Here is an 18,693-nt window from a genome sequence, read left to right on the forward strand (position 1 = left end):
ACGATGCAAAATGTGTACAGTCTATACAATCTTCCAGCAGTAGATTGAGACCAGTGGCACTTCCCCGAAAAAATAAATTACCCGAAATTTGCAGCACATTCATATTCAATTTCATCACAGCAGATGCTCATTAGTATGTTGTTATTAATTGGTATTCACTTTAGGTTTTGTTTAAAATGAAGATAATAATTAGGTTTTAATTACTGCATCTTTCTAAGGGGGGGAGGGGAGGAAATGCCTCTCAAAGCACTGAAGTATTTCCTGTACGCTTTGCTCCGTTACATCTAAGCCTTGAAAGAGTCTCCGAGACACATTTTTCTGCCAAGGGAGTTCTTTTTCAAATTCCTTTTCTTTCCTGTTTTTAAGGTATTAAGAACTAGTTCTAAAGAATGTGTTTGATGGACATACTGAATCATATCACAGTAGTGAGAGCCACTGTTCTTTCTAATCAAATTACCAAAAAGGCTTTTCACAAAAGTAACTCTCTCAAGCAGCTGATTAATGAAGTGGTGCCACTGTTTTGTATTACAATTAATTGAAGTAATACAAATAACTTCTGTAGCCTGTGGAAATTATCTCCTTTGCAAAGCAGTGTAATAGAGTTAGCAAAATAGAAGGGAGAGTTTTTTCTGGTTTTTTTTTTTTTTTTTAAGTTCTTGTTGCCTTCATCATCCATAAAACCATAGGTGACACAACAGAAAACAGTAAATGACAAAGAATACAAAATAGCAACACCCTAAAGAGGGCTTGAAGAAATGGGAAAGAGTTGGGAGCAGAAGAAGGCAAAAGGATGGAAAAAAATGAGAATGCAGAAAAGATTTAAAAGGTCACGAGTGTGGTGGGACTATAGAGAACTATAGGAATTTGAGAGATGACAAAGGGTAAATAGGACTTCGGTCTACTGTAGGGGAGTATGAGTAATCTAAAAAGCACTGACCATCACATCTTACTTTGGTTAATACAGGAATTCACAATGGTTCAAAGAAAATTAATTCAAGTAAAGGCATTTAGTTTTCTGGTCTGTTCAAATGCACACTCTCAAGATGCAGAGGTTTTAGGTGCTGCTTAAAAAGTGTTTAATAGAATAGCACTGTATCTAGGTAAGTAAAACATCCAAACTAGAATTCGTTCATTAGTTCAGCCTCCTGCTACCTTGCTGTTGTGAATTTCCATCAACTTTTCCTTCCGTTTATTTTTTCCTTTCCTCAGACCTTTCTTACCTGGATTCTCTCGATCACCATGCTGCCCTTAGCTACTGAATGGATTTTAGAGGTTGGTGTGTTAGCCAGTCAGGCACCCTGTTAACAGGACGGAGAGGAGTGAGGCATTTTAGCTGATGTTCCTTGTGATATAATCTAAAACAGCTGACACTGAGGGAGGGGCCTTCTAATTTCAGCACCTAAATGCAGCTGCCACCAACCTTTCTTCTGTTACAGCAAAGCTGATGAGAGATAGTGCATCTTAAGTTCTTCTCAGGCACTGTCTTTGGGGTAGGAAGATGATTGCCAGTGGTTAAATCTTTCCAAGTCCCCTTACTTTCAGAGAGCTGAGCTTTGGCATTTCTGAAAAAGAGGAGAAAAGACGGACACTGGCAATTTTTCCACCCTTTCTGTGCTAAGAAAAAAATGTTCGGTTCTCTGGCTGCGCCAGAAGGGTTGCAAACTTGTGTCTGCTTCATCTGGAAAAATCCCCTGCTCCCTGACTGTGCTGTGAGGGAGTTGGGACCCTTCTCCACTTGAAATTTCGCTTTGATGTGGAAAAAACACATCACGGTTTGCTGGGCTGGAGAGAGGTGGAGTAAGTGCACAAGGGAGCTGTTTTTAGGCATTTGTGAGACAGAAGAGATGGTGCTACCCTTCACTCCAGTGTCTGGTTCAAACATCAGCAGCTGGAGGGACAAGACAAATGCTAAGCTAGTCATTGCAGTCAAGCAGGGTGGACTTGGGCACAGCTGACCTCCAGGAACTCCAGAAAAACAAATGCATTGCGTCTGTGAAGTCTCCTTTACTGATGTATGCCCTAGTGAGCGTTCCCTGGCATGTGTGGTAGCTGAGTGAGATTATTTTCTTTTCATGACTGAGCATTTTGTACCCTAGTTTTGTGCTTAGTCATGAGAAAAATTGCTTTTCCAGTGTTTGTAATTCACCAGCTCTGTTAAGAAGACACCATAGGTTTCCTATTACATAATCTGTGTAATCAGACATTCTTCCTAGGAAAGCAGGTTGGAGATTTGCACTTGGTGTCCTGAGGCTACAGGAGACAGTTCCGCAACCATATATTTCTTTAAATTAATATTTTGTTGACCATGCACAATTAATTTTCCTTTATTTCATCTGTTATTTTTACACTAGAAGCTTAATTTTTCTGTCAAGTGTGAATAACTGTGCTGAATACAAACTATATACCTTTGGTTCCTTCATCTGTTTATTGCTGGTTTAAATCCAATTAAAAAAAAAAAAAAAAAAAAAGTTTGGTTGCATGGAAAGAGGAAAGTATTCTTTCCATGAATAGAAACTGTCAAAGAAACAGAATTATCTGCTGAAGTCAGTTCTTAATGAAATCAAGAAATCAAGCATCATGGAACAAATAAAAACTTCAAAATAGGTTTTTATTTTTATGTTCTTACCATTCAGTCTTTCATGGGAAGGAAGAATGCATAATTGATGGAACAATTTTAGCCCAAGTTCTTACCATAATGTTAGGGGTCTCAGTTTTTATTTACACAAAAAATTCACCATTAAAAGTAAAATATTACTTGGGTTTGAAGTATTAGGGATTGGGCTTCTTTCCCTTTTTTAAACCTACAGGTTATCAGAAATCAAGGAAATATAAGAAGTGATGATAGAAGTAATTCCTAAAGTCCTTTTAAATTTAAGGTACCTCTTCCTTGGATTCATAAGTATGCCATAATATTCATACTTAGTTGCATGAAAAATCTTCAAAACCTTTTATTTTCCACCAATTACTAATTATAAGATGCAACAGGAAGCTAAAGGGAAGGAGATACTAGCACATTTATCAGTAAAAAAAAAAAAAATTGTAAGTATACATATATATGTCTATGTGTGCATGTATACATTTTTACATACTGATTTTTGTAGTTTCTTTATCCATTTAAGCAGTGACTTTCAATTAGCCTGCCTACTAATATCAGGTCACTAAACTCTATAGCTGATGCTTTATTCTTTCATGTGGGTTGTCATTCGTTTGCTTCAGTTGGCTGGCAAAGGTTGTTGTATATCCATTACCAGCAACACAGCACTTTGCATTTCTGAATTGACAAGCAGCTATATTGACCTAGCGCTTATTATGGGTCAACAGCTGCGTTAACCGACGGAAGGACTGAGGGGCAATTAAAATGAATTGGCAAAAATATATCTTCCTAATTTACTCCAATTTGTTATTTATGCTAACATTGTATGGCTTCTATGGTGACACTAAACAGAATGGACCCAATAATGGCAATTAACATAAAAATATAATGGCTAATCAAATTGACAGCAACTGTTTCTCATCATCTCGACACACAATACATTATCAAAACAAACTATTATGAAGGAGGTAATTTCAGTGTTCTATTCAACCTGCTTCATGTGTGCAGTCAGGGAGATGTGTACCAGCAATTACAGCTGAATCTAAAAAACTAAACAAATAACTTAATCGCTGTCGTCCTCCTTTTTTCTTCTTCAGGAAGCAGTAATCAGGATTTACTAAAAATAACTGGTGTATAATAGTATAATGATGATGCATATCGTAGAATAGCTAATAAGGAATAAAATAAGCTTCTGTGTGTCTTTTTTTAAAATAGGTTCACATGAAGTGGAAAAAAGTATGCTGTTAAAATATATAAAAAAACCCTAAGCAATAGTAATAGTTGTCAAATGTCTCAACATGAGTTGCTTAATAGTTATAGATACTTTGTAAAATGTCAGTAGAAGTGTAAAATTAGCTGAATTTAGTAACAAAACTTGGCTTGATTGGGTAGAAGAGTGAAAAGCTAGGTTAAAGCAGAATTCCAATAAGCAGAAATAGTTTACCAGTTGCTTTCCACTGCATTTTTGGGATCGTTCCTTGTGCTATACTGAGTCACGGTTTTACGTTGGTCTAACCACATTCTTCATTGGTTTTATAGCTCGGCAAGAACATCTTCAAGAGTTCATACAAATCTACATGTGTACTAAACATATAAAAATGGACAGTACTTCCATGTTCGATGCCGTTACCATTATCTCATTCTTAATTAGGATTTTTGTAATGCACAACTCTTCAAACCATTGTTGGCCAATATTTGAACTCTGATATCTTAAACAACAGGGACTGGAATGTGGTTTTATTGAAGAAGAGTTCAAGAAGATTAACTTGAAAGGGTTTAGTTGTAGTGTGGGCAAGATGGATCTCTTGTCTATTCGAGCAATCTTCTAGTGCACGAAGTAGAGACAGTGCTACGATGCATATAGTACTTTTGAACTAGAGGAGTAGCACAGAGGCTTGACATCACTGACATTCAGAGCATTTGATTGAATATCATATTCCACATGTACACACCTGCAGATTTCTGAACTAAATGTGTGATTACTAACATGCAGTAGCCTTCACAGATGTGTAGAGCAAGGTGATGACATAGCTGTAAAGGTATATGTGCACCTGTTCTTATTTGAATGGCATGTTCACAATTTATGTAACCACAGCTGGGGGGAAGGAGGGGGTGAGGGAAGAGAATACATCCAAACACCTGTATTCATCAAAAATATACATGAATTCTTTTTCTTTTTTGAAATCATTGCATTATAGTACAATATAGTAAAGCACGAAAGTGATTCCTTTGTCCCATCATTCTTATGACTTTAATTATGTTGCTAAAACATGATTGTGATACACATATCTATAAGGATGGATAGATGTGATTTATGTTTGTGCAAGAATGGGTAAGCTTAGTGTGATTTATGTAAATGCTTAGTGTAAATTGTGAGGAAAAAGTGAAGATTTGTAATAAAGAGATTTTGAAGCTTAATTATAAGTTTCAAAATCTGACATGAATGGAACATACAAACTGTTAGAAAAAAACAGAAGGAATCATCTTTTGATAATTAATCTAGAAATGGGTGCAAGAGACACAGTTTTGAGTTGAGTTTTTAATTACTGTCTTCTTACATTACAGTATTCTGATAAAGCCCTGTACACTCAGCTCTGCTTTTACCGATACATTTTTGATGTGGATTATGCGATGGATAAAATAAGTACTGAAGATGAAAAAGGTGAGCTTAAATTTGTAATTAATTAACTGTAGTTTAATATCAACTTGCATGCTAGAAACTAGACCCACATATCTGTACTCTTCAAATCTGAAGTACAATGCTATAATCTAAAACAGAAAATAGAAGAAAGTATGAATTTAGGAATCCCCCTGTAAGAGGAATGTGTTGTCAGAGTTAGCCACTGTAAGAATATATTACATGTCTTTTTTCTTCTTTTGAAGCGACTGTGCTTTGGAAAAAAATGCTTTTCTTGCATGTTACGCTATTAGAGAAATCTCTGCTTGAAGTTTGAAGGGCACGTTAGCTTCAGTAAATAGATTAATTAAAGTATATGTATACAACATCTAAAAGAAAAGCAAATTAAAACTTACATTCAACTATTAATATTGAAGAAACACCTTTTATCAGGGAGAAAATGATGGCACAAGAAAAACAGTAATGCTAATTGTCTACAAAGCTCTCTTAAGTATAGAGATTAAGCTAATGTTAGGAAGATTATTTTTTTTTCTTCTATTCTTCTGATTGCTGTAACATTTCTGAACTAAAACATTTCTAAGCTGTAATGGAACCACAGGTTTTGTGCAGCTAAGTGATTTTCAAGATGACAGAACAGTATTTCTGAAGGCAGGCTGATGCTTGGTCAGCGTGGAATTCTGATTAAAGCCATGTTTGGGTCCCACCATTGTAGTACCCTGTCTACAGAGAGCATTTCCACTGCACCCTCTGTGCAGCTCTGGTGGTGCCGGTGAGGAAAAGGTGCTACTGCTGGAGACTATGATTCAGATAGCTGCTCTGCTGTGACAGTCTTCCCCACTCCTGCCCTGCAGCATCAGCGAGGTTGCTGAGTGATGGGAAGAGCCTAAACAAAACTCAGTCTCTCTGAATGTTATTTTGATAAGCCTTCTGTGAAAATCAAAATAGCATAACCTCTTACCTAAAAATTGCTCAAATAAGCAAACAGTCTGGTTTTGGCCTGTTGTACTTATGTTTCTTCTTTTAGAGGTTCTCATTCCCTTTCCTAATCCCTCTAAGACAGGGAACTCACTCTGATGCTTGCACTTCAGAATGACTTCATACTTCCAAAGAAGGTCACATGATAGAGCCTTCTCAGTCTAAGACAACTTTGTAGATGTACTGAAGGAATGTTACATGGTGGATGCTACTGCTAGCTGGAACCAAATTACTCTGTGTGTAGATCTCTTGCCTAGTACATAAGAGTAGAAGAGGCTTCATGGGTGGTCGCGTCCAATCCCCCCTGCCACTGCAGACCTACTGCAAGTTTATGGCACTTGCAGAGCCACTGCAAGTTTATGGCATTTCATTTTGAAACCTGAGGGTGGTTCTTCCCCTTTCGGTGCTGTTCAAGATGCTTTTCAGACCCTTGTTCTGTGTTGGCTGAAAGTTCACTATAATTTTCCCATTCTAACTTGTTTGTGGCTGGTTTATGTCCATTCACTAAATGTTTATTTTTTTCCCTTCCCTGATGTTCTCCACTGTGCTTTTGGAAACTGGTAACATCTCTAACTTCATAACATGAAGCTCATGTTTATTTTCTCTTGGAAGCCAAAAAATTTTGTTTCCATGCCGTCATTCACAAGCCATTCTGTCCTTGACCTTGTGATCAGCATCATTGCCGTCATTTTTGATAAAAGCGAAGTTTTAATGTAGGTTCTGTACATCTTTGATGCTTTCAGTCTCTTCTTTACTTTTTATGCGGTTAAACCACTTATTTACTGTTGGTTTGATTTTTGGTTTGGGGAGGCTTTTTTGCTTTGTTCTGGGACGTTGATTTTCAAAGCCTAAATTGCACGGACTTTAGGTGATTCTACCATTTATTGCCATTTTTACTGAGTTCCTAAAGATTAGTTGTTCTCCTTTCTCGTGGATTCTGTTTATTCTTAATAGCAGCTTTAGTTGTTACTCATCTTGGATTATTTTTCTATAAAACAAAAGATTTTCAATGGCTGGAGATTCAAGATATAAATCTGTTTCCACCATAGTTTGAAAGAATTCATGTCTTCTCTCATTCAGAACCTTGAGATTTTGCTGCTAGTTCACTTGCATTTCCTATACTCGTCTCTTCAAAATACAGAACCTTAATTACAGAACAGGTTTTGTTTGTTCAGATATTTATATTGAAGGTCCATACTATTTATTGAAATGGAATCTAAAATAGTAATTGTGAAATCAGTGGGAGTTCAAAAAGACATTCAACCTGCTCCCTTTTCTTGCACAAGAATCAATACCATAACCTACCTTTTAAAGATAGGCTATATTTAAAGAACCTCTGGTGATGGAGGTTCTAGAACTGAGCAGGTTTTACAACCAGTTTCTTCTGGTGCTTCACTGTACTTACTATAGAGAGCTCTTTATATCTAAGATTAATTTTGCTTTCTGAAGCTTATTCCATGCACAATGGGTGATTAGAATATTTTCTTTCTCTTAGAGTATTACATATTTAAAACATGTATGCTGTAGTCTTTCAAATACAATCCTGAGGTTTTTGGAGAAACAAGGGGAGAGTTTCTCTTCATGTTTGTTTTTTTAAATACATCTTCAGTAGGTCAGATCTATCAGAGTGGAATACCGCAGAAGGATTAATTAACGTGTTTTGCAGACCATTCCTCTGTTTATTATACCAGTATGGTGTTTACAGCATTTGCAACAACATTATTCACTCATGTTTCATTTGTAATCTACTGTCAGCATTTGTATACTGTAGTTGGCCCACCTTTTTCCTGTAAGAATCAAAATCCAGCTGGTTGGTCTACATAACGCTTCATTGTTTCAGTGACTGGTGAAGTTAGCTGTCAATTATACCATCCAGAAATACCTAGATTATATAGTTATGGGTCTTTAGTTCTATTATTAATAGTAGCATTTATCCTCCAAACAAACGTTTCCATTTACCTGGAAGTTTAAGGTCTGTCATGACGATACTGTTTAATATGTTAACATTGTGATACAGTGCAAAGTTCTTAGTTTTCACACTGCACAAAGTGAATTTTTTACGTTCTTTGTTGTCTTTGTAAATTAGGAACTGTTGCACAGTTAGTATCAGGTCAGAAGCAAAATTAATTTTTAATATCACTCTGCCAAAACCCCTAATTTACAGATGCCAATAATACTGTAAGGGGTATTTTTTCTGAATTATTTTTTTAATTGGGAAAGGAAAAAATGCTGCATTTTGACTAGTAACATACTCAAAATATTTTCATCACTTACTTGCACTTAGTTTTTCAAAGCTGGATTGTGGGTTTAGTCTGATATTGCTACCTAGGTGAACAGTCAGAGCAGTAAGAAGCAGCAGGAGTAGCAAAGTAGTAGCGTCCTCTGTTCATTTGGATGAAAAAAAAGGATAGGTAAACTATCCGTGATTTTAAATACATGATGTTTAAATACACACAGAGGAGCATGCTCACTCTGTACACCTTATCTTCAGAAATGGAAACCAATATATTTTTATGGCTATGTCATAGCCAGGAGATCAAAATAGAGTGTAGTAAGCTTTGTATCGTTATTCCATTCAAATGTTGGTATTGTTAAATATTCAAAGATATTCCTATTTTCATTTTGCTGCTACAGTAGAATGAAAACCTTTAAAAATGAAGAGAAACGGAGCCCATGTAAAATTAGTACAACTACTCTGCCTCACACAGGTGTCTAGTTCAGTTTGCCCTCCTGGCATCAAATAGAAGTCTTCATGGAAGATAAGGATGCTGCAGTCTCCTTATTCACAGTGACTGCAGCATTATTCCAAAAGTATTAATATCGATGAGGTGATGCAATTTTTTTAGAGGAATAGGATTCTGGTCATAGGATTTTTTTCTGTTCCATACTGTAGAATGGGACCAAAAGCCACTATCTTTCCACCATCCTGTTTTAAGAGAGGGAAGGCCACCAATGTTGTTCACAAGACATTTAAGTATTTCAGGGGCAGAAGTTGCTCAGATGCTGCAGTATATTCTTTCACAGAATATTTTGAACTATTGAGCCCATGGTTACTGTATTCTAAAAAGTCTGGGCATATCCGTTTAATGGGTAGGCAGAAGAAAGTGAGGATGGGAGGAAGATAACTTTGGGAAAAGTGGTTAAATGTTCCTGCTTGTTAGGAAGACCTACAACTTTAAAGTATATGCCACTTTGTGGAAACAGAATATAATTGTTTTGATCATATACTTATGGACTGCAGTTTTGGAAAAGCCAATGCATATTTGGAGGATATTTTCATATCTTTAGCACAGCTTTGTGTGTGCCTCACTCCACCCTCCCATGCAAACACCAAAACTGCCTACTTCACTTTATGGATGAATAAACTGCAAAACTGTGTTGGGAAAAATGAAATTCTTCTAAGCTGTGTGACCTAGACATAAAACCATAAAATTCATCTCTGAATATTTGTGTGACTCCTATCATTTCAGTGTTGGGTGTTTTTCCCCACTATGTTCATAACTTGATGTGCCAAATAGCAGGTTGAAGAGATTTTATTTTTATAACTCTTTGAGAGAAGACAGTTTATAATGGGGATGTTGGCAGAGCTGCTTGTCAGTGTGGTTCAGCATATGTCCTTCTGTCAGTGGGTGACAGTGGTGAGACTGAGGGAGACATACTGGCTGCAAATGCGATCGAAAGGATGGGCCTGAGCAAGGAGGTGTTCCTGCTCCTGAGATACCGTGTGGAGGTTCAGTCAGATAAAGGGAGGAGAGCAGGGCTGAAGATGGGGCTGGAAGGATTGTATTGTGTGTGAAACTAGTGTAATGAAATGGAGACTTAGAGCATCAGAAGAACTTGTCACATTTTTTATCAATATCCAGGCAGGAAGACTACAGAAAAGTACTTGTTGCAATAAAATAGAAAGGGGGTATAGTTATCTGCATGCACTTTCCAGGGGAAGATAAGGCAAAATCATATAAATAACCTAGGTGCATATGTATGTATGCATTTATTTTTAAGATGGCAACAGCTGAAACTTGGCATATCTCTTTTCAGAGCACACAGTTCTATAAACTAAGCATTTCTGTTTGCGTCACATCTCCAGACACTATAGCTACGACGTTGGTTCACTATAGTGATCCCTCCATCCAAGCAAACAAATGCTCCTCTGCACATTTGCTGTCAAGTACTTTGTCTTCCAATCATGTTGTTTTGAAGAGATTGTAAAATAACAATTTTCAAGAATTTAATCTTTTAGTATATCTTCAAAAGCAATTGTTCATTTTTCCTTAATGTGTGTTTTGAAGAGGAAGATTCCTGAACTTTTTTTCTTAAATTTGAGTCACCGTTTCTTGAGCATTTTTAAATCTCATTAACTTTTTTGAAAGCAAAATCTATTGAAAATTAATCACTGTAGATTTTTTGACCCTTTTGAAATAATGTATAGGTGGTTAGCTAATCTTTAAATCTTAAGTTATCCTCCCATAATGAACATACATTCTTTTATTGCCAGTTGGACTTTTTTAACATCTGAAGTGTAACTTTTTCTACATTCTGTTTCTGCTTGTGTGGTCTTCTTGTTAAACCTACAAAATCTAAGTAAACCCCATTACACTGTACATTTCTGTAACCCTTTCTCTGAGCACAAAATGGGCTGTGACACCTCTCTTGGAGTTATGAATTGTTGAGTTATTCTCTCTGCTTGTGAATGAAATAAATGGAAATAATGAGTGAAAACAGTTATGATATATCCACAACATGGGAAATCTGTGGCATGACAGGAGTGCATTTACTGTGGCTCATACCACTAATAAAATGGTTTTGATTAATGAAGACTATTTTTCCTTGAACACTGTATTAATGTTACAGGTGGGGTGAAGTAGTAGCTTAACTAACGTCTGACTTCTCATGAATTGGTATGGTTATTTGACCTCTTTAAATAAATATCCTACTTGTACTGATGGATTTTTTTCTGTAGGTGGGAAAAAGCGAACAGAATTATCTTCTCATTTGCACTTTAGGATTTTTTTCCTAGTTAAGTATATCGATACATGCCAACTTGTAACCCATGCAATGGTGTAATCTCTCTGATGTCATCTGCCTCCTTTTTCAGTTCTCTTGTGAGTTTCTCTAAACAGAAAATTTTTTTTAAATCTCTTTTTTCTTCACTGTTTCTTCTTTATCTGCAACTGATGTTTTTCTTGTAGAGACCTTTGTCATTCTGGTTTAATCTCTGTTAATAATGTTTGGGGTTGGTTTTTGATGGGGAGCAGTTCTGTTGTTAAATGCAAAGCAAAAGTGACAAGGCTTCTTCTAATGACTACTGCTTCTTACAGCAGTGAGCGTTTTTCTCTAGTGAAAAGTGCAAGACTAGCATATTTTTCTTTTAGAAGATCCTCAAGTTTGATGGATCTGGCAGTGTACTAAAAAAAAAAATTCCTGTCTTTTAGATACCAGAATTCTGACATCAATTCTAATTTTTTAAAATTTATTTTAATATAAATTGGAAATACAAATATAAACAATCTAACTCTATAATCCATTCAGTATATATGTGCCTATACATCATAAGCATAATGTGAAGCTAAGGCTTTAAACAGATTTTTAAAAAGACACAATTATCTGTATGATTTTTAAGTCTCATAAGAAATGTATTTTAGAACTTGCCAGTGATGGCTCATAATCACTTTGATATTTTGAGGAAAATGGTAGCTTTAAACAGATGATACAGAATTTATTTTTAAAAATGTATTGTGCTTATACAGTTGATGGCTTTTATTTCCATAATGTTTTTTACTACATAATTATACATCTTAATTACGTAATTACCGTCATAATTATTATGTAATTACATGTAGTTCCACTAATTACAAAATCAGGAAGTGTAATTATCTACTAAAAACTTTCTGAAATCTTATTTGTTCACTAGAGATTATTTAAAAGACCAGTGACCTACTGAAGATGGTATACAGTGTTGTACATAATACCAGCTCTCCTTTTTGCTTTCTTCATGGCCAGTACAATTTGAGAGGGTTGTGGAAGGACTTTCATGTCTTTAATTATTATTTCCCTTAAAATTAGGTTGGAAACTTTGACTATTGCCTGCAAATTTTGAGCCTCTTATTTTTTGTCATTGATACTGAATTTACGGAAAGTTGCACAGTTTCAGTTAATACCTTTGTAACTTTATTATTTATATTTTGGTTGAGGGTATCTGGTTCAGGTACCAGGTGTCAGCTATAAAGCTGTTTGGAAAAGTACTGTTTATGGCCACATATATGTGGAGTGGAACCTTGACTCCACAAAAGACAGGGGGAATGCAGCTGATTTCTCATGGGCCAAAGACTTCTTTTATTGGGTAAAATTGCTTTTCAAAAATACCTTCTCCTGTATTGATACACATTCATGTTTGGATACTGATTTGTTACTTACTATTTTACATACTTGGTTATAAATTTGTCTGACCGTGTAGTTTGAAACCAAAAATGATTTACTGCATGTTAAAGAAGAGAAAATTCATATTCAGGACATTATATGGTTCTTTTGTCCTGCTATTGTATTAAAACTGGACAGATAAAACCCCTGTTTTCTATATATTAAGTAAGTCATGAGCTACCTTAGGTAGATTGAATGAAAAGAGTTCTGTAAAGTGTTAGATTTAGTGATTTTTTTTTTTTTGTTCTGTAACACTGTGATATATCAAAATGACATCAGAAATACAAACCTTTCTCTCACACTCATCGTGACAGCAAGCGTGCATTCATTATGTCACAGTTTTAAAGCAAATCATCAAGGGGAAAATACTTCCAGTAACAAAAACCAGAATTAAGGATGAAAAGGATGATGTAAAAAAGTGATCATAATTTGCAATACTAATTAAAAAAAAGAAAATTATAGTCTCCGTGTCAGAAGGGAAATCATGAAATAGAAACATGAAGAAAAGAGGTTACTGGAACATTGAAATTTCTGTGGAACTCCTCAAAACTTATTACTGTGTTGCATGTGTATTGGTGCATAATTTTTCTGTGCTTATTACATAAGGCAACTCTTCTGCTGTATACTTGCCAAAAGCTATTTTAAGCTCCCAAATTTGGCCTGGGTCCACAGGTGATATGAATCTGTCATCATCTTGATGTTAAATGTAATTATCTCAACTTACATCTGCTAAGCATACAAGTCCTAAGGAGAATTTGTCTCCAAACCAGTTTGAATTATATTGACCTTTAAAAGAAATGCATAGAGTCAGTATTTGTGAACACAGATTGTGAAAACAGGATCCTTATTTGATCTCCAATGTTTAAATTAATGCTGCAAATAAAATTATTTTAATTATTATATTTACTGAGGTATAATAACTGCATGGGAGACATTTCTTTTGAAATATCTTTCTGTGTCCTTAACAAACAAAGGATTTATATCAAAGACATGACAAAAATACAGTTATGCTCTTTTCTCTAAGAAATGGATGGAGATAAATTGTTCTCTTTATTAAGGACTAGAAGGCCATGTAGAGAATAGCATAATGGAAAATATTTGTTTTATTCCATAGGGGACACAAAATGGTGCATGATATATGTATAAAAATGCATCACAAGACAGAGAAGTGTCTAAATGCGGCTTAAATTTGGTTTATTAAATCAAAAAATACTTCCCTTCATAAAGGAGTATTACATTTTTGTCATCTCCATCAGAAAAATGTGGCAGTATCAACCAATCCAGATTGATCTATGCGGGCGGGGGGTGGGGGGGCTGTGGAATAAAATTGAGCACTTGAAGCCATGGGTGTTACTGCCGTGAAAATAAAGAGTGCACGGGAAACTCTTTGGAGTACATATTCCAGAAGAGCGTGTGCGAGTGTAACCGCTACCTGTTTGCCTCCCAAGCCGTGCCTGCCCTTGCACGCTTTTCAAGTCCCTCTCTGAGCAAAGCCCCACTCATTCCATGACAAAGAGCGGACGAGGCACAAAGAGAGAGAACTACTTTTTTCCTCCCCTCCCCCCGTTGTTCGGAGGATCATCTCTTCATAACAGTCTGACTACCAAATGTCATGCTGCAGGCTAGTGTAATTCCATATTGTTCTTCTGAGAACAAATGAGTCTTCTGTGACAGGCCAAAACGTGGCTCAGAAAAAATACAGCAGGACATTCTGTCCTGCCCTGTCCCTCTTCTGTGAGGGGGCTCAGGTGGGTGAGAGGAGCGGCTGGTCAGGGCAGGGAGCGCTTTGGTTGGTTTTATCTAGCAGAAGTGAGTTTAGAAGAAGTTGGTTTGATCCTGCCAGGATTGCAACTGTCAAATGCATATCAAAATGTTTTCCTATCTTATATTATTTAACTCAGAATATAATAATGTAATTATTTTGACATGAAAACGTTACGTACTGTGGTATTTCCACTTATCTTTAAATAGACATTTTTCACTTTGTGAGAGATGCATGCAGTAAGACAAAACAAAAAAATGAATAAAAGGAGTGAGTGACAGCCTAAGCTAGTTTATTTAGATGATAAAAACAAATAATATTTGACATTAATAGAATTTTACAGACTTGGAATTAAAACATTTAGCTACTTATGGTATTATTTTATATTTCTGGTGTAACAATATATGTTGCATAAGTAGCCAGCAGAACATAAGAGTAGCACATTTGTCGTATTAATATTTTTCTTAGAAATTGTGTTACGTATTTTTGAAGGAGGGCAAAGGAGCATTAAAGGAAAATTAAAAATACATAGTATTTTTATACTGTTCATAGATCATATACATGTGTAGTCAACCGTAAATTAGACTTCTTCTGATTTATTTTTTTTTTGCTAGAGCTGAGCCTGTAGTTTAAAACATCTTTAATGAAAAACAGTTAGTGGTGAGTGACCAAAACAAATATAGTTAACATACTTTATATTTTGTATTGTACAGTTATCAGTGGATTTGAAATCGGTTATCATGCATGCAATTTCATGATAACTTGACACATAATTCAGTTGTTTCAACTATTGCTTCATTCAGGAAGTCAAAAGTGTAGCTTCTTGGTTGGAAACAAGTATGTCCATAACTTTACAAAAGCAGCAGATGTTGGAACATAAAATGCATGCATGTGGTGAAGCACAACTGCTACAACTCTTCTAGTAGTTGCCTTTAGAGAGAAAGAAAGAAAAAGAGATTCATATCCAAAGGTTTCATTTCTGAAAATCTGGATACAAGTTTAAAAGCAGTATTTCTATTTGTTCCATTTCTGTTCTCCAAAGATTTATCAGCTGTTTCCCAGTTTAAGCCATACTTCAGATACCACAGTGATGTGATAAGCCATAAAGGTGACCTGGTTATAAAGACACAGCAAAAGAATATTTTCTCAGTGTTTCCAGAAAAGGGAAACTGTGACGTTACTCGGAAATTACAGTGAAGTGTACATGCCTTTTTGAACTTTTGAATATGGTCTGAGGTCTGTGCTTCATTTTGGTTTTATTGTATTGCTATGGCAGATTTTAAACATGAGAAGTATTCTGTCAGGAGACAAAACATGCATTTTGTTTCAGTATTTAGTCTGTTAACATATAATCATGCCTGTGTTTTCTAGTAAGTAACGAAAAAGATCCTTTTTGTTCTATTACGGTATTTGACACTTGCGATTTTTGATACACGTGTATTTTCTGTCCTACTAGTGAATACCAATGCTGCATGGGCCTATAGGGTCTAGATAACCAAATACACCTTGTTTTAAGCTTCCCTCTAGCACCCGCTTTTGCCTGTGCTACCAGTGGGTTTCAAGGCACCTGTGATGTGGCTGGCTGCTGCTCTCACCGCTTCTCCACTTCCAGGTATCTCTGCTGCCCTGACAAAAAGCGCTCTCGCTCACTCATGTAGATCCTGGCTTTGCTCAGCTCTTCCACGTAAAGATCTGTTTCAGAAAGCAAAGATACTCCTAAGTGAAAAGGAAGAAGCAGTTCAAGTTATGGCAGCCACTGTGAAATGTTTGCCTTAAACTCTAATACAGTACCTAATGCGTGTAGTATAAGAGAGCGGGTTTGATGGCAGCAGCTCATCGCCTGCAGTCCTAGTGGATCCGTGCATTCTGGTTTTTCTTCTTTCAGTTCTGTTAATTGCTTTTTAGGGAGGAAATACGATCATCAGGATAGATTTGGAGGGGTTTTTGAGAATTGATTGGCATGCTGGGCTTTCAGGAGCCCTCATCTTCATCCCTATTTTTTTTTTTTTTTTTAATATTTTTACTGTTTAGACATCCTTTGGAAATAGCCTGTCACCTGCTGCATGTTTTAGACCCACGTCCATCCAGGGATTGAGGTGCTGGCACTTTACTGGCGCTAAAGCTTCAGGCCTGCCATTGGGTTAGCAACCTTCACCAAAAAATACATGTGCAAGGAGAATAAGAGTACATTCAGACTTTACAAAGGTTTTATGAAGATAAATGAAAGAAGGGTAAGATATAACCACAGATGACCACAGGATAAGATAAATGAGGAAGTAGCATGAGTGAAGTGAAGTAAGTGAAGCCTTACGTTGCACGTTCATAGGTTAGGATGTCTTTCAGTTACTTGTCTGTGTGCATCTGCCCTGACTACAGAAACAATAGTGATTCATCATTACACTGCAAAAATTATGTTGCACTTTGAGAGGACTTGAGTTGTTGAGGATTTTCTGTAATATACCAATTATAGAGTAAACCTTCATTTTTTATGGGGGAGGGAAGGGCTGTGGGGTTTATTTATTTGTTTGGTCTTTGTATCTTAAGAGACAGGTAAAGAACTTCCAGTTGTCACATCAAAATCTGTGGCACTATGTTGGTACCATGATCAAGGGCCCAACAAAATGTTAATCCTAAAGTATCTTTTTATTAGGCTGTCACGGGGAGTCATGTGGGGCTTTTTGTTGAACAGGTTACATTTTATAAAGGAAAGGAGAAATATGTGTTCTGAATTACACAAGGAAAGAAGAATAAAGACATAAAAGAATAAACTAGGTGTATGTAGTGAATTTGACAAAAAACAATCCTAAAATTCATAATACAGAAAGTGCAGGAGGGAGTCCTAAGGCATAGAAATGTTGAAGGATTTAGAGAGGCAACAGTAAATGAAACTAATTTGCAGTACAGCTTGACAGTGAAATAGTTCCCTGCAAAATGTGGCCTTTATTTTATGGGTTGTTTGAACCCACTGAGGTTCAAATTAGGTCCTACATTTCCAGTAGGAGCTCCCCAAACTTGAATTTCATTACAGGTGTACTTCTCACCCTGTGACTTTTTCTTGCTTAGGGAAGTGTTAAATAAGATCTGTGTGCATGTATTACTGAAAATCATTGCACGATCATAGTCAGAAACCTCACATTGGCATTAGTCATCTCTGAAAGAATTCTAGAGTTAAGAGTTGTTTGAAAAGTGGTCATTTTGTATCATCTTGTTCTGGATGTGGAAAGGGGGGAAGGGAAAAAGTCTCTGGAAAAGTATTTGGTAAAGAAGTTGTTTTTATCATCCTCTAAACACAAAATACGATTTGGGAGGAAGTCTCTCTTTGCAGAACTCAGCAGTTTTACAGATGGAGTACATCCTTCTTGGGAAGTTTCTTCAGCAGTTGCTGATGTTTTTGAAATGTCTGGAGTAGGCCAGTATTTCTGTTGAATAGTACATTTTTGCAGGCCATTATTATGATAAACCATGTTCTTAGCATAATTCAAATTGGTATATATACTTTGGTTTTAAAAATTGAGTTCTTTTGCAGGCTGTGAACTACAAACATCGCCCGGGAAAAGAGATACTGTTGAATTGACACAGAAATTTTTACATTTAAGACTTTCCAACAATGCTAGTTCTTTGTGTAACCAACTGGGTCTAAGTGAGAGAGGCCCAAAGAACGTCTGAAGGTCAAACAAACTTTTTATTATAAAGCACATCTCTCTAGTGCAATATATCCCAATTATAAAGATAATATAAATCACACCAGTGATAGGGCTTTTATATAGCAAGAAGCCACCCTTATCTTTTCAGCTGATATACGTTGATTTTAAAAAAGAGAGTGACTGATGGTTTAGGAAATGAGCTATAGTAGGCAACAGTAGCAAGCTCAGGAATGAGTGGGGGTACATGTGAAGGTTTTCCTCCCTCTAGAGGAAATCCAGCTCATGCTTTGCTTTGATAGATGCAAAGTGGGGAAAAGAGTGAACGGAAGGTACTTCATCTTTTCATGGGTAGGATTTTCTACTCAGCCATAGATGGTCCACCACTGGATATGCCTCCCAAAGTGGTGTGTATGTGGTGATATTTGAGACAAAATTTGTTGCTCACACCACATCTGCAACAGTGAGATTCTAGTAGAGATGAGAGCTGAATTACTCCTAAAATATGAAATAGCTCAAAAACCTGAATGGTCACAGTTCAGTGAACTGGCCAAGAGACTGCATACATCTCTTCCCTCTACTGACAATGATAATATTCTTCACTAAGATTTTCTGGTGCCAAAACTGTAAGAAGTGACATTTGTTATGAACACAAAGAGAGGCAAGA

At 36.2% G+C, this 18,693-nt stretch overlaps 1 protein-coding gene across 2 annotated transcripts in view; it reads left to right on the plus strand.

Moving 5' to 3' along the window:
* Positions 1 to 18,693, plus strand: part of POLA1 (DNA polymerase alpha 1, catalytic subunit) — a 202,874-nt gene that overhangs the window by 154,370 nt on the left and 29,811 nt on the right. For both annotated transcript variants that reach the window (XM_033010094.2, XM_033010095.2), the window contains one exon: positions 5,159 to 5,255. In XM_033010094.2, the coding sequence (XP_032865985.2) occupies positions 5,159 to 5,255 (97 nt within the window). The remainder of the gene's footprint in view (positions 1 to 5,158; positions 5,256 to 18,693) is intronic.

The sequence above is a fragment of the Tyto alba genome, unplaced genomic scaffold (assembly GCF_018691265.1).
Source record: "Tyto alba isolate M040663 unplaced genomic scaffold, T.alba_DEE_v4.0 Super-Scaffold_14, whole genome shotgun sequence".
In the NCBI taxonomy this organism is placed as follows: Eukaryota; Metazoa; Chordata; class Aves; order Strigiformes; family Tytonidae; genus Tyto; species Tyto alba.